This window comes from Prunus avium, chromosome 2 (assembly GCF_965620075.1).
Source record: "Prunus avium chromosome 2, drPruAviu1.hap1.1, whole genome shotgun sequence".
NCBI lineage: Eukaryota > Viridiplantae > Streptophyta > Magnoliopsida > Rosales > Rosaceae > Prunus > Prunus avium.
Genome location: NC_142285.1, coordinates 14,241,355 through 14,255,302, shown reverse-complemented (window position 1 = coordinate 14,255,302; position 13,948 = coordinate 14,241,355). Strand labels below are relative to the sequence as shown.

The window sequence follows — 13,948 nt, the reverse complement described above, 5'->3', positions numbered from 1 at the left end:
CGACGGTATTTAAATACCGACGTGTTAAATTAATACTACGTCGTTGTTTATAATTTACAACGTCAGTTTATTTATCTGTTTTACCCAACTCAGTTCTTCAATTTGCCGAAACAACAGAGAGTGAAATTTGGTGACAAATTGAGGGAAAGTGTGAGGGAGGCAGTCAGAGAAGAGACCATGAGGATTGAGGCAAGGTCAAGGGAAACTATAATGGAAGCAGTCAGAGCAGAGAGGGAGGCTATGTTGGCACATTTCCATCAACTAGTTCCTAATTTTGATCCCAGCCTGATGCTCAAAACCCCAATTACTCCAATTACTCCAATTACTTTACCCACTCAAGATCAAAGCCCAAGAAATCCAATGTCTGATAAGGCTAGCTGCTCTAGGGCCACTAGTATCAGACCCCTTGCTTTGGGATTAGAAGATCCAAAGCCTGAAGCTGATACTGCTGGAAAACAGCAAGAGGACATGGTAAAATCTCTGATATTTTCCATTTCTGCCTTTTAAATGTTAAATAGACGTCGCTCTTTTTAATATCCGACGTTAAAATTTAAAACAACGACGGTATATATGTACGGATGTTGGAAAACAAAAATACGTCTATTTCTTCCAAGAACCATCGTGTTGAGTTAAATACCACGACGCTTTTACTTGTTTTACAAATGATTGGACATTAAAAGTAACGACTGTGTTTTTTGCCGTCGTCTAATTCTTTTATAAACCGTCGTCTATTTCATGATAGCATTAACTACATTTTAATTAGACGACCTTTCTTTAGTGTAGTGACGTTATAAAGTTTACACAACGACGGTTATGTATTTACCGACGTCTATAACCTTTCCTCCGTCGGTATTTACTAGAAACCGTCGTTTATATTATATACCACGTCTGTTTTTTGGGTTTAGTTAGAGTCGTTAATTATAGTTCACACCCAAACTAACTTTTATTTCTTTATTTATTTCTTTTAACATGATCTCTCAAAGCTAGACATGCCACCTCCTCTGTTAGCCTTATACCAACATGTCCAGACCAAGTTGTTGCCTACTAATGAGGCTCTGACAATTCACATGCCCAAGGAAGTGTTTGGCTTTGAGCATGATACCTTCCTCTTCACTGAAGATATTTTGCAGTTTGGTTCCATGGTTGAGATTGAAACCACAGTGATATCAGTATACATGAGGTAATTCTAGAAATCCCATTTTGTTTTACATTTCCCTCTCTTTTACATTAAAATCTCATTTAATTGACTTTCATATATTTAGGTTCCTATTTGACTATTTAAAAATGGCAAATATGGTAAACCTTGTTGGCCTCATGGACCCTGGGCTAGTCAGCTCTCAATCTGGATCTCTATCAGAATGAACAAAAAACCTGTCAAACCGCCTGAAAACAGCAGATGGGAATCAATTTTTCTTGGTCCCTTATAATCCAGGGTTAGTACCATTTAAAGTATTTTCCTAAGCTTGTAATATTTTTCTTTGTACTACTATTTAACCTATATGGATCATTATGTGTAGGGGTCATTGGGTGATGGTAATTGTGAGACCAGCAACGGAGATTGCCTATTACATGAATTCATAGCCAAAACGCTTAGTTGACGACGACATGAAAAGTATAGTGAATACGTAAGTTGATTTCTTCTGATCTAAGATTTTTTTTCCTTTAAAGTATTTGAATATACGACGGCTTTTAATAATACCAACGTTATAATGACAATATAACAACGGTAAGTTATTACCGACGTTTTAAATAATTTATTACGTCATTATTGTCTTAACAACGTCGTGTTAATTTAACTACCACGTCGTTTGGGTTTTATTTAAGAACGTTTTAATTTTTTCTGTTCAATTTTTTGTTATACGACGTTTTCCTCTTACTGACGTTATAATGTTACACAACGACGGTAATTTTGTACCGCCGTTTGAAACAAAATATCACGTCATTTTTTTTAAAACTCTGTCGTTTTGACTGATTTACCACGATGATTATTATTTGTATTTAAATTTTTCATTTTGTCATTAACACCCTTTGTTTTCTTGTAACAGGTCAATTAAAATGTTTAACATTCATATGAACAAAAATTCACGTAAACAGGCCATTTGGAAAAATCTACACAGCACTCCTGAACAACCAACAAGTGTAGAGTGTGGCTATTACGTGATGCGATTCATGAGAGATATAATTCATGATCCAGACCTAAATTTCGAGAAGAAGGTAAAACGCAAAATTTTAGATATACTTTCTTTATTTTACTACGTCCAATTTTTGTTTAAAACCATCGTTTGTATCTTTATAACACGTCGGTTTTTTGGTTTATTTTGCAGTTTGAAAAGAAAAAAGATAAAGTTCAGTATAAACAAGAGGATATTGACGAAGTTAGGTATGAATGGGCAGAATTCGTGAACAAGTAATTACCGAAGGATAATTGATGTACATAAATATTTATGAACAATCTTTAGGTTTATTTTAGTTTATTTAAAATGTACATAAATATTTTTGTTGTAATCAATCGAACAACCATCAAAAAAATTAATTTTTAAAACAAAACTTATTTAGTTCCCAAAAACCGACATCTTATTATAATTTACACGTCTCATATGTGTACACAATGATCGTCTTGCTGTAACTGGAAATATAACATCGACGGTAATTCTTAAAAACGACATGTAATAGACATAAACACGACGGTTTATAATTAATTCGTCTTGTACAGATGAATTTTGTACCGATATACTATGTCGGTTAGTATAACCATATCGACGTCTTAATAATATACAAAGGCAGTTATTATTAAAAATTTGACGTTGTATAGATAAACAACGTCGGTGATCTAAAATAAGATGATGTGGTAATACAATAACCCACGTCGGTTCTCCAAACAATTGACGTCGTTTTCTATTCGTTTCGACGTCTAAAATTATATGATGTCAGTTTGTGATGTTTAACGTCGTTGTAAAAGGATCCAACGTCGGCTAGGTCATTTTTCATTTAATTTTTAATGACTTTTATATTTTATTTAATTCCATATTAAATTCAAAACTAAATCCAAAAATTAAATTGAAATCTACCAAGCACTCATTGAAATATTGTCTCTCCCCTAAAGCTTTAAAAAATATAATTTTTGAAATATTTTTTTTTATTGTATTTAATTACTAATATTAATAATATATTCAAAACAAAATCCGAAAAATATACCGACAAATTCTATGCACTCATTGAGACAATATCTTGTCCGTTAAGGCCTGAAAAATGTAATTTTAGTTTTCAAAGTTCAAATGATAACAAAATTGAAACAAATTTAGAGACAAAGCACGGTACTTCTTATACTTTACACAACATAACCCTAAAGTTTATGTGATCCATTGGTGCCCATAAATTCAAAATTATGAAATCCATATTTTAGCCTACTATTGGAGAAGGCATTGTTGTAAGGAGTCCATAGCAATTTTCGTTTCATTTTTCTCATACTTGTGTATTTTTTTCAAATTATTGTAAAATTTAGGGTTTAGGGTTTATAGTTTATTGAAACGACGCCGGTTTTCTCCCGCTGTTTTTGGTCAACTACGTAAACCAAGACTAATTGAATTCGGTCTACGACGTCGGTTATTAAATAGCGACGTACGTTATGTTTACAAGTCGGTCTTGTGTAGAAACCGCCGTCTCAAGTAAGAATTAGACATCCATATATAAGTATTGACCGTCGTCATGGAAAAACGCGGTACTTTAAAATTTTTGACCGCGACCTAAAATTTTCAGAATTTCCCTTTTACCCTAAAATAGTTCATTCTCACTCTTCAACATAAATTTGTCTTAAAGTTTTCGCTATCTCTCAAGCAGTTGTTATATTCTCTAAGCTCTCTCTCAATCTCCATGTAAGTACAACCCTAGTCCCTTTAACCCTAATCTCTTTTTAAATCCATAAATGTTTCGTTGGTAGCTATGGGTTCTTAATTGGTAGCTTTTGTTATATTCTCTCAGCTCTCTCTCAAAGCATTGGGTATATTCTCCAAGCTCTCTCTCAAGCAGTTGTTATATTCTCTCAGCTCTCTCTCAATATCCATGTAAGTACAACCCTAGTCCCTTTAACCCTAATCTCTTCTTAAATCCATAAATGTTTTCGTTGGTAGCTATGGGTTCTTAATTGGTAGCTATATTAGGGTTCTTTTATGTTTTGGTGTTTGCATTCTTGTAATAATTACTCTCTGTTTGGGTTCTTTTATATTTGTTTAGCCATGGGTTTTTGAAAAAGGAACGGGGATGGGAGATTTAAGCTGTTTTTTTTTTAACTACAACAACGGTTGACGGATCAAACCGTCGTCTAAATGTTTATTATACGTCGGTTGTTCATTTACTCCCGTCGTCTGCGTTTTAAGCTGCAACTGGTAGCCTAAAGACGACTGTTTCTCCATTAAACGTCATCTTTAGGCTACCAGAACCCCATACAAATTTATGGGTTTGGGTATCTTAATGACGACGGTAACTATAGATGCCGTTGTCTGAATTTATATTAAACGACGATTATTTTGTAAAAACCGTCATCTTGTTCATGTTTTATATTTTATTTTCAATTTGTTCTCTGCTATTTGAATGAGGTAGTGTTTCATTGATGGTCTTTCCACTTTAATATATATATATATATATATATATATGATTTTGTAGAGTGTGAGATGGATAAGTCATGGATGCATGCGGATAGAAGATCGAATGCATATGAGTTAGGGGTGGAAGGATTTTTGAATTTTGAGTCAGAAAATCTTGGAAATACAACTGAGATTCGTTGTCCATGTGTTAAATGCGGGAATATTCGATTGTTTGGGGTTGGAATTATAAGGGAACACTTATACTTTAATGGAATTGACCAAAGCTATAAGATTTGGACATGGCACGGAGAACCTTGGGAATGGACTACCAATGCTAGTAGAAATGTGGAAGAAGATGAGCAAAGTAGGTTCAGTTATGTTTCTGAAGAATTAGGGATGGATGATAATGATTTTGCCAATATTGGATCTGATCCTTATGAGTTTGCCAACGTGATTGGGGATGGCGATGAACCCTTATACCCTGGTTGCAGTAAGTACATGAAGTTGTCGGCTTTGGTGAAGTTATATAATTTGAAAGCAAAACATGGGATGAGTGATGTTTGCTGTACAAAATTATTGATACTTCAAGGAGAATTGCTTCCAGAAGGAAATACACTACCTTCCTCTATGTACGAGGCAAAAAAGACTTTGTCTGCTTTAGGGATGAGTTATGAGAAAATCCACGCATATCTCAATGACTACATTTTGTATCGGAAGGAGTATGAGGATGCAACTAATTGTCCTACTTGTGGTATCTCAAGGTGGAAGGAAACCAAAGATGGGTTCTTGAAAGAGGGTGTGGCAGCGAAGGTGGTGTGGTATTTTCCTCCAATTCCAAGGTTTAAAAGGATGTTTCAATCACATAAGACAGCTAAGAGTTTGACTTGGCATGCTGTAAGAAAATCAGTTGACGGTCATATGTCTCATCCAGCGGATTCCCCATCTTGGAAACTTGTTCATGAAAAATGGCCCGACTTTGGTAATGAGCCAAGAAACTTGAGATTGGCTCTCTCATCTGATGGATTCAATCCACACAGCTCTTTAAGTAGCAGATACAGTTGTTGGCCAGTTATGTTAGTTACATATAATCTCTCACCATGGCTATGCATGAAGCGGAAGTTCATGATGTTGACCTTACTGATTTTCGGTCCTAAACAGCCCGGAAATGATATAGACGTCTACTTAGAGCCTTTGATTGATGATTTAAAATCTCTGTGGGATGGGATTAGAGGAGTGTATGGTGCCCACATAGGAGAATACTTTACACTCAGAGGTGTCTTACTGTGGACAATTAATGATTTTCCTGCCTATGGAAACTTATCTGGTTGTGTCGTTAAAGGATATAAAGCTTGTCCAATATGCGGCGATGATACACCTAGTCACAGGTTGAAAAATGGCCACAAAATTTGTTACATTAGGCATAGAAAGTGGTTACCAATCAATCATCCATATAGGAGGCAACGTGCAACTTTTAATGGGAAACCTAAATATGGCATGCCTCCCGAGCCATTAACCAAAGAAGAAGTGCTGCATATGGTCGAAGATATTAATTACATATGGGGCTCGAAAAATGGGGGAAGTGTTGGTGAGAATGATGGTGACAGAGTTTGTTGGAAGAATAAATCAAAATTCTTTGATCACGAGTATTGGAAATACCTCCCTGTGAGGCATGCCCTAGATGTTATGCACATTGAGAAGAATATTTGCGATAGTATCATTGGTACATTGCTAGAGATCCCTGGAAAAAATAAAGATGGGATTGCTGCTCGGTTAGACTTATTGAACATGGGGGTTAAAACTGATTTGCAACCCGAGTATGGAGAAAGACGTACTCGCTTGCCTCTAGGGCCTTGGAATTTGTCAAGAGCAGAGAAGAGAGCGGTTTGCAATTATTTTTATGGTATGAAGGTTCCTAAAGGTTATTCTTCAAATATAAAAAATCTTGTATCTTTAAAAGATTCAAGACTTCTTGGCCTTAAATCTCATGATTGTCATACCTTAATGCAACAATTGCTCCCTGTGGCAATTCGTTCTGTTTTGGACAAGCCTGCAAGGTATGCAATAACTCGATTGTGCTTCTTCTTCAATGCTATATGTGCAAAGATGATAGATGTTTCCAAGCTAGATAAGTTGGAAGAAGATGTAGTAGTTACTTTGTGTTTGCTTGAGAAGTACTTTCCCCCTTCATTCTTTGATATAATGGTTCATCTAGTAGTACATCTTGTCAGAGAAGTTCGTCTATGTGGGCCAGTATATTTTAGATAGATGTATCCGTTTGAAAGATATATGAAAGTGCTAAAGGGGTATGTTCAGAATCGTACTCGTCCCGAAGGTTGCATTGCTGAGCGGTATATAGCTGAAGAAGCTGTAGAGTTTTGTACCGAGCATTTATCTGATGTTACTACAGTTGGAGTGCCTTCAAGCTAGAAGATGGGAGTTTCAAAGCCATTATCAGGTTGCACAGTGAGCTTAGTTGATCTAGACTTGTTGAACCAGGCACATCTATATGTCTTGGAGAATACGGAGGAAATCCTACCTTATATCGAGTATGTATGACTTTAATTTTTCATATGTAGCCATTTTAAATATTATTACTCCTTATGTTTATCTTATATACAAGGGACCGTAATGCGTGATTTTTTTGTGTCAATTGTAGGGAACATATGATCCACATCAAGACCACTTATCCAAAATTTAGAAAGAGAACAAAGTGGCTACAAGATAAGCACAATAGCACTTTCATTCAATGGCTACGCTTTAAGGTATATATGTTATTGAATGACATATTGAACTTATTTTAATTTTCTTTCTTTCTGTATATATGTTAGATTGAGTTAAGATATATGTTTAATTTGCAGGTTCAAAGTAAACTTAATGGGGAAGACAATAATGGCGTATCAGAAAATTTGAGGTGGTTAGCAGCTAGTCCAAGCATGGCAGTGCCATCATATACGAGCTATCTTATTAATGGTGTCAAATTTAACACCAAGGCACAAGATGATGTGCGAACTATCCAAAATAGTGGAGTTTATTTACTTGCACATACTATGCAAGTTGCTAGTGCCAAGGATAAAAACCCTATTGTCTCCAATATGGGTTTTTATGGGGTTATTCAAGAAATTTGGGACCTTGACTACCAAAAGTTTAGAATCCCAGTCTTGAGGTGTGATTGGATAGATAACACTTCAGGCCTTGTAGTCGACGAACTTGGATTTATGATAAGTTCATAATTTCACACATTTGCATGCCTTCTTTACTTAGTAATTTTGTTTAGTTTCTCTTTATTTTGAGTCACTTACCTATGTTTGTGTGTTTTGTAGGTTAAGACAGCAAGAGATAAAATTTGACACAATCCATGCATATTAAGGGCTGATTGGCACAAGAGGAATATAAGCTTAAAGACAGACCCAATTTGGGCCACACTCCTTGTCAGTCTAGCTTCGTAGGTCACCTTGCAAGCCTCATTTCAGCAACTTGAACAACTCATATGAGGAGATGTCCTTCATAGAGGTTGTTCCAATTGGTGTCTAGTATAACATATCCAACATTCAGCCCAATTGAGCATATCTGGAGTCCATAACCTGTCAAACACTGAACCATGCTCAGGAGGATTTTAATATGCAGCTGCCAGCTAAAGAGCCTTGTGTTCCACACCTCCTTTAAGCCAAGTGCCTCACCTCAGTTGTACCTGACTTTAGGCCAAACATGTTGAGAAAATTAGGGAGTCATTTCAGCATTGGAAGTCTCAAGGAGTAAAACAAGGCATGCTTAATTATGGGGAAACATGTTTGCACAAATCAAGGAGCAGTTTCCAGGATTTCTGGTGGGCTGTCTACACCAGCCAAGGAAAGGACGAATTGGCTGTCTATAATTAGAGAGTTGCAGCTCAGTCAAGAGGGAGAGACACATACATTCACTTCATCCATTACTCTCATACACACATTCAGATTCACCACAAAGAGAGAAGAGAGCTAGCTGCAAAGGAGGGAGAGCTTGGAGCTGTCCTGGGAACTACCTTGCTGCCACCAACTAGTTCTTCTATTCTCTTTATTCTATCTATGTATTTCTTATTTTATGTATTACTAATCCATTTAGTTAGGGCTTAGGATGAAGCCCTAGTCATGAATATTCAATGTTATGGATGATTTCATAGTTAATTGATTTCCTTGCTTTCATTGCCAAGTTGTTAATCTCCAGTTTATTATGTGCTTGATGTATGTTTTCTTGGAGTAGCTAACTAGGATTTTATGCATCTAGCACAGGTTGGGAAGGGGTTTAGATTCACCAATTCTACTCTCCTTTCACAAGCAACACATGAATGGCCTAAGAATCATTCAAGGGGTTAATAACCATAGGTTGACTAGGACAGATACCATGTTTTAGGACTTGTGTGATTATCATATTCTCAAGGAACTTAATGACTCTTGTATGCTTTATTCTAAGTAGATACCATGCTTAGGTTGCATATTAGAGATCACGTGTTGTGTAGATACCATGCACAATCACATGCCTTAGGAGAATCATGCATCCTGCACCTAGATACCATAGGCTTGTATGCGATAATCTATTGTTGATGAGCTTGAGTCAATTTCTATGCATTCATAACTTGGATAGGAAGACTAGTGGTAGATTCCAAGGCTCTAACACTTCCCAATCATTGTTTCACAACTTGTTGATTGCTGCCATTGTTACTTTCCAGCACTTCCATTTCATGCACTTGCGAGAATTGAAGTTGCTATTTTTAATAACTCATTTTAGTTGCTAGGAATAGGCTCAACAATTTACCCTTGTAGATCTGAGTAAAATTGGACATAGAAATGACCAATTTGTTATGGCTTCTCAAGTCAAACAAGTATTTTATGTTGACGACCCAATGCATCGTGGTTGGTCGGTAGTGTTATCAATGCCTAATAGAGAATATAATGATGTTATTGGTGATGATGTGCTAGGTGATATTAAAATTGAGTATGAGCCATTTACTAGAGGGATACCAAATGTTGACACATTTGATGACCTAGTGGGTGAGTTTGGGAGTGAGAATATTAGAGATGGGTGTGAAGATATATGGATTGATTGATTGTTGTAATGTATGACATTAGTTATGCAGTTAATTGTATGACATTAATTAATAGCTCTGTATATCATTTTAATTTCGATCACATTTTCATTCTGCAGGCTTTGGGCACGACAAATCAAAAATTACAATAATGGGTTAAAGCTGAAAATACGACAGTCAAGTTACAAAAATCGCAAAAAGAGACGTCTACAACACAACCAACGTCGGGTTTTCACAACTGATGTGGAATGACAACGCAAAAATGAAATAAAAACCGCCATTTGAAAAAGAAAACACGTCGGTTAATTAAAATTAATTTCAAAACGGTTAATAAATATTAACAACAACGACGGTAAATAAAATAATCAACGACGACCAATAAAGAATAACACGACGGCAGAGCTCAAACTGACGAATTTACGGATATAATCAATTGATGATTATCGTCGTAAAAACATTGTTGCACGTCAGTTATAATTAAACAATTGACATCTCGGAGAATACACACGTCAAAAAAGGTTATAAAAGAGACTTAACAAAGACTAGCCACGTCATGGAATAAATAAATTACCGATGTAGTAAGGATATAACAACGTCGAATAATTGAATTCTTGGGACATAGTAAAGTTCTAACCATGACCTTCATTTTACAATAACCAACGTTAAATCCATAATTCAAGGCGTTTCCTTACTTCTTAACGATGGTTAGGCTAAAAGCAATGACGTCTCAGAGATTACACATGTCTAAGTGGCTCACAAAAGAGACTTTTGAAATGCCCACGTCAAAGTCTATAAAAACCGACGTTGTAAATTACTAACAACGTCCTAAAATGTGACTCCTAGACCATAGTAAATGGATTAAACATGACAGGTATTTTAATTAACTGACGTGTAATATTAAATCCACGTGGTTTATTTATCTATTCAAGCTGTCAAAATCATTTTCAACGTCTATGGTAACCTAAAGGGTCGTGGTTATTTGTTTTTTTACGTCAGTCCAAGTAAATATGTGCCATGTTAAATCTTTAAGACGTCACTTTTTTTCACAAAAGTGACGTCTAATTTACCATGTTATATGTTTTAGATGTCAGGTTTTTTATTTAGTGAACGTAGTATTTATTAACCACAACGGTTTCTACGTTTTACACGTCGGTTTTGTTTTAATTAGAGACGTTGATAATTACATTTATGTCGGGTTTGTAGTTGTTTTTGACATTTAACATTATTTAAACGTCTGTGTTTTACTAAAACCGTCGTCTAATATAGTCGAATGTTGTCTTTTTATGCTTTTATGTATGAAGTAGACATTGGTTTTAGTTTTTTTTATGACGTGTAATATATTAACGACGTCGGTTATTTTCCGTCGGTATTTTATGTGTTAAAAGATGGCGGTCGATTTCACGTCGGTTTTAAAACATGATACACGATGGTGGATTCCCGTCATCTATTTCTTTTTTTGTAGTAGTGAATGTTCCAACCACGGCACGAACTTGGCACGAATTTCGTACGAACTCTAAGTGTCGAATTTCTTTGACCAATTGATTTCGGGTCAGCTCCAAAACTTACACACCATCATAATATGTTGGGTGGACTCACGTGGTAAGTTTTTAATTCAATCCAACTTCTAAAACTATGCAATGTCCCAACCACAGTGGGTACTTCGCATTAGCTTCGTACAGACACTAAGTGTCGAATTTCTTTGACCAATCGATTTCAGATCGGTTCCAAAACTTACCCACCACCATAACATGGTAGGAGGACTCACGTGGAAAGTTTTTATTGAAATCCAACCACTAAAACAATGCAATGTCCCAACCACAGTGCGAACTTTGCATCAGCTTCGGACTGACACTAAGTGTCGAATTTCTTTGACTAATTGATTTCAGATAGGTTCCAAAACCTACGCAGCATCAAAATATGGTGGGAGGACTCACGTGGAAAGTTTTTATTGAAATCCAACCACTAAAACCATGCAATGTCCCAACCACGGCGCGAACTTCGCATCAGCTTCGTACAAACTTCGCATCAGCTCCGTACAAACTCTAAGTCTCGAATTTATTTGACAAATTGATTTCGGATTGGTTCCAAAACTTGCGCACCATCAAAATATGGGGGGAGGACACACTTAGTATGTTTTTATTGAAATCCAACCACTAAATCTATGCAACGTCCCAACCACGGTGCGAACTTCGCATAAGCTTCATACAAACTCAAAGTGTCAAATTTCATTGACCATACGATTTCGGATTGGTTCCAAAACTTACGCACCAACATAATATGGTGGGAGGACTCATGTGGTAAGTTTTTATTGAAATCCAGCCACTAAAACTATGCAATTTTCCAACGACGGTACGAACTTGGCACGAACTTCATATGAACTCTAAGTGTCGAATTTCATTGACCAAATGATTTAGGATCGGTTCCAAAACTTACGTACCACCACAATATGGTGGTAGGACTCACGTGGAAAGTTTTTGTTGAAATCCAACCAGTAAAACTAGGCAATGTCCCAACCACGGTGCGAACTTCGCAACAGCTTCGTACAAACTCTAAGTGTCGAATTGGTTTGACCAATTGATTTCGGACCGGTTCCAAAACTTACGCACCATCAAAATATGGTGAGAGGACTCACGTGGTAAGTTTTTATTGAAATCCAACCGCTAAAACTATGCAATGTCCCAACCACAGTGCGAACTTCGCGTTAGGTCCGGACAGACACAAAGTCGAATTTCTTTGACCAATTGATTTCGGATCTGTTCCAAAATGTACGCACCTTCAAAATATGGTGGGACGACTCACGTGGTAAGTTTCTATTGAAATCCAACCACTAAAACCGTGTAATGTCCCAACCACAGTGTGAACTTCGCCTCAGCTTCGTACAAACTCTAAATGTCGAATTTCTTTGACCAATTCATTTCGGATCCATTTGAAAACTTATGCACCATCAAAATATGGTGGGAGGACTCAAGTGGTAAGTTTTTATTGAAATCGAACCACTAAAACTATGCAATGTCCCAACCCGGTGCGAACTTCACCTCAGCTTCGTACAAACTCTAAGGGTCGAATTTCCTTGACCAATTGATTTCGGATCGGTACCAAAACTTACGCACCATCATAATATGGTCCGTTTTTGTTGAAATCCAACCACTAAAACTATGCAATGTTCCAACCACGGTACGAACTTGGCACGAACTTCATGCGAACTCTAAGTGTTGAGTTTCCTTGACCAATTGATTTCGGATCGGTTCCAAAACTTATGCACTATCATAATATGGTGGGTGGACTAGCGTGGAAAGTTTTTACTGAAATCCAACCACTAAAACTATGCAACGTCCCAACCGCAGTGCGAACTTCGCATAAGCTTCGTACAGGCACTAACTGTCGAATTTCTTTGACCAATTGATTTCAGATCGGTTCCAAAACTTTGTTTGTGCCTAATAAATCTCGGCCGAGGAAGCTGACCGAAGGAACTTCCTCTCGGCCCTAGCGCCTACCCATGGCTAAAAGTTACAAGTCATTGTTCGCTTCCTTTTGTTAAAAAAAAAGGTGAGCTTATAAGGCAAAGTCATCACAGCCTTGGTAATACTAGCCGAGGACAAACTCCTCAGATACAAGGCCAAGATAGGAAAAGTTAAGCGGCATCGCCATGTGGCATCAAGGTCCCACGCTTCATTTAATGAAGTAACGCCTCTGACCACAGCAGAAAGCCCATGATCCACGTAGGAGCATTTAAAGAGCCAAGAAAGAAGGGACGTGATTGAAGTTAGGGTATGGCGAGTAAAATCAGGGATTAGGTGCGAAAATCTCACGACTTGTAAGATTAAGTCACCTACCCTCTGTTTGTGTCGGATAAATCACGGCCATAAGCTGGCCGAAGGAGCCCCTTCTCTCGGCCCTGGCACTTGTTCGTAGAAACTGAAACGCAGCGTTTCGCCAGGGTACTTCGCCTTCCTATAGACAAAAGAAGAAATGCTAAGGCATGATCATCTCGGCCTCAAGCGCAAGCCGAGGCCGAGGCCGAACAAAATCACGGCCAAGGCATTAAAGTCAGATCATCACGTGATAGCAGGGACCCAGGCTTCATTTAATGAAGTAGTGCCAGTTTTAATGCAGCAAACCCACTGGCCACAAAGAAGCATTTAATGCATGAGGGAAGGTGGGAAGGGACTGAAGTCAGGATTTGGCGATGAGGATCAGAGTGATTAGACGTGGACATTCTCACAAGAATTCTGATAGCCTGAGATATTGGTTCACCAGCTATCCAGGCCATAAATGCGTCTCCACGGCCAGAAGCTCAGAACCCACGATCAAG

At 37.3% G+C, this 13,948-nt stretch overlaps 1 protein-coding gene across 1 annotated transcript; it reads left to right on the top strand.

Moving 5' to 3' along the window:
* Window positions 1-5,129: 5,129 nt before the first annotated feature.
* LOC148296547 (uncharacterized) lies at window positions 5,130-7,905 on the top strand. Its single transcript, XM_088248561.1, has 2 exons — window positions 5,130-6,072; window positions 7,901-7,905. Exons 1-2 carry the CDS (start codon window positions 5,130-5,132, stop codon window positions 7,903-7,905), a joined length of 948 nt encoding a protein of 315 aa, XP_088104687.1.
* The last annotated feature ends 6,043 nt before the right edge of the window (window positions 7,906-13,948 follow it).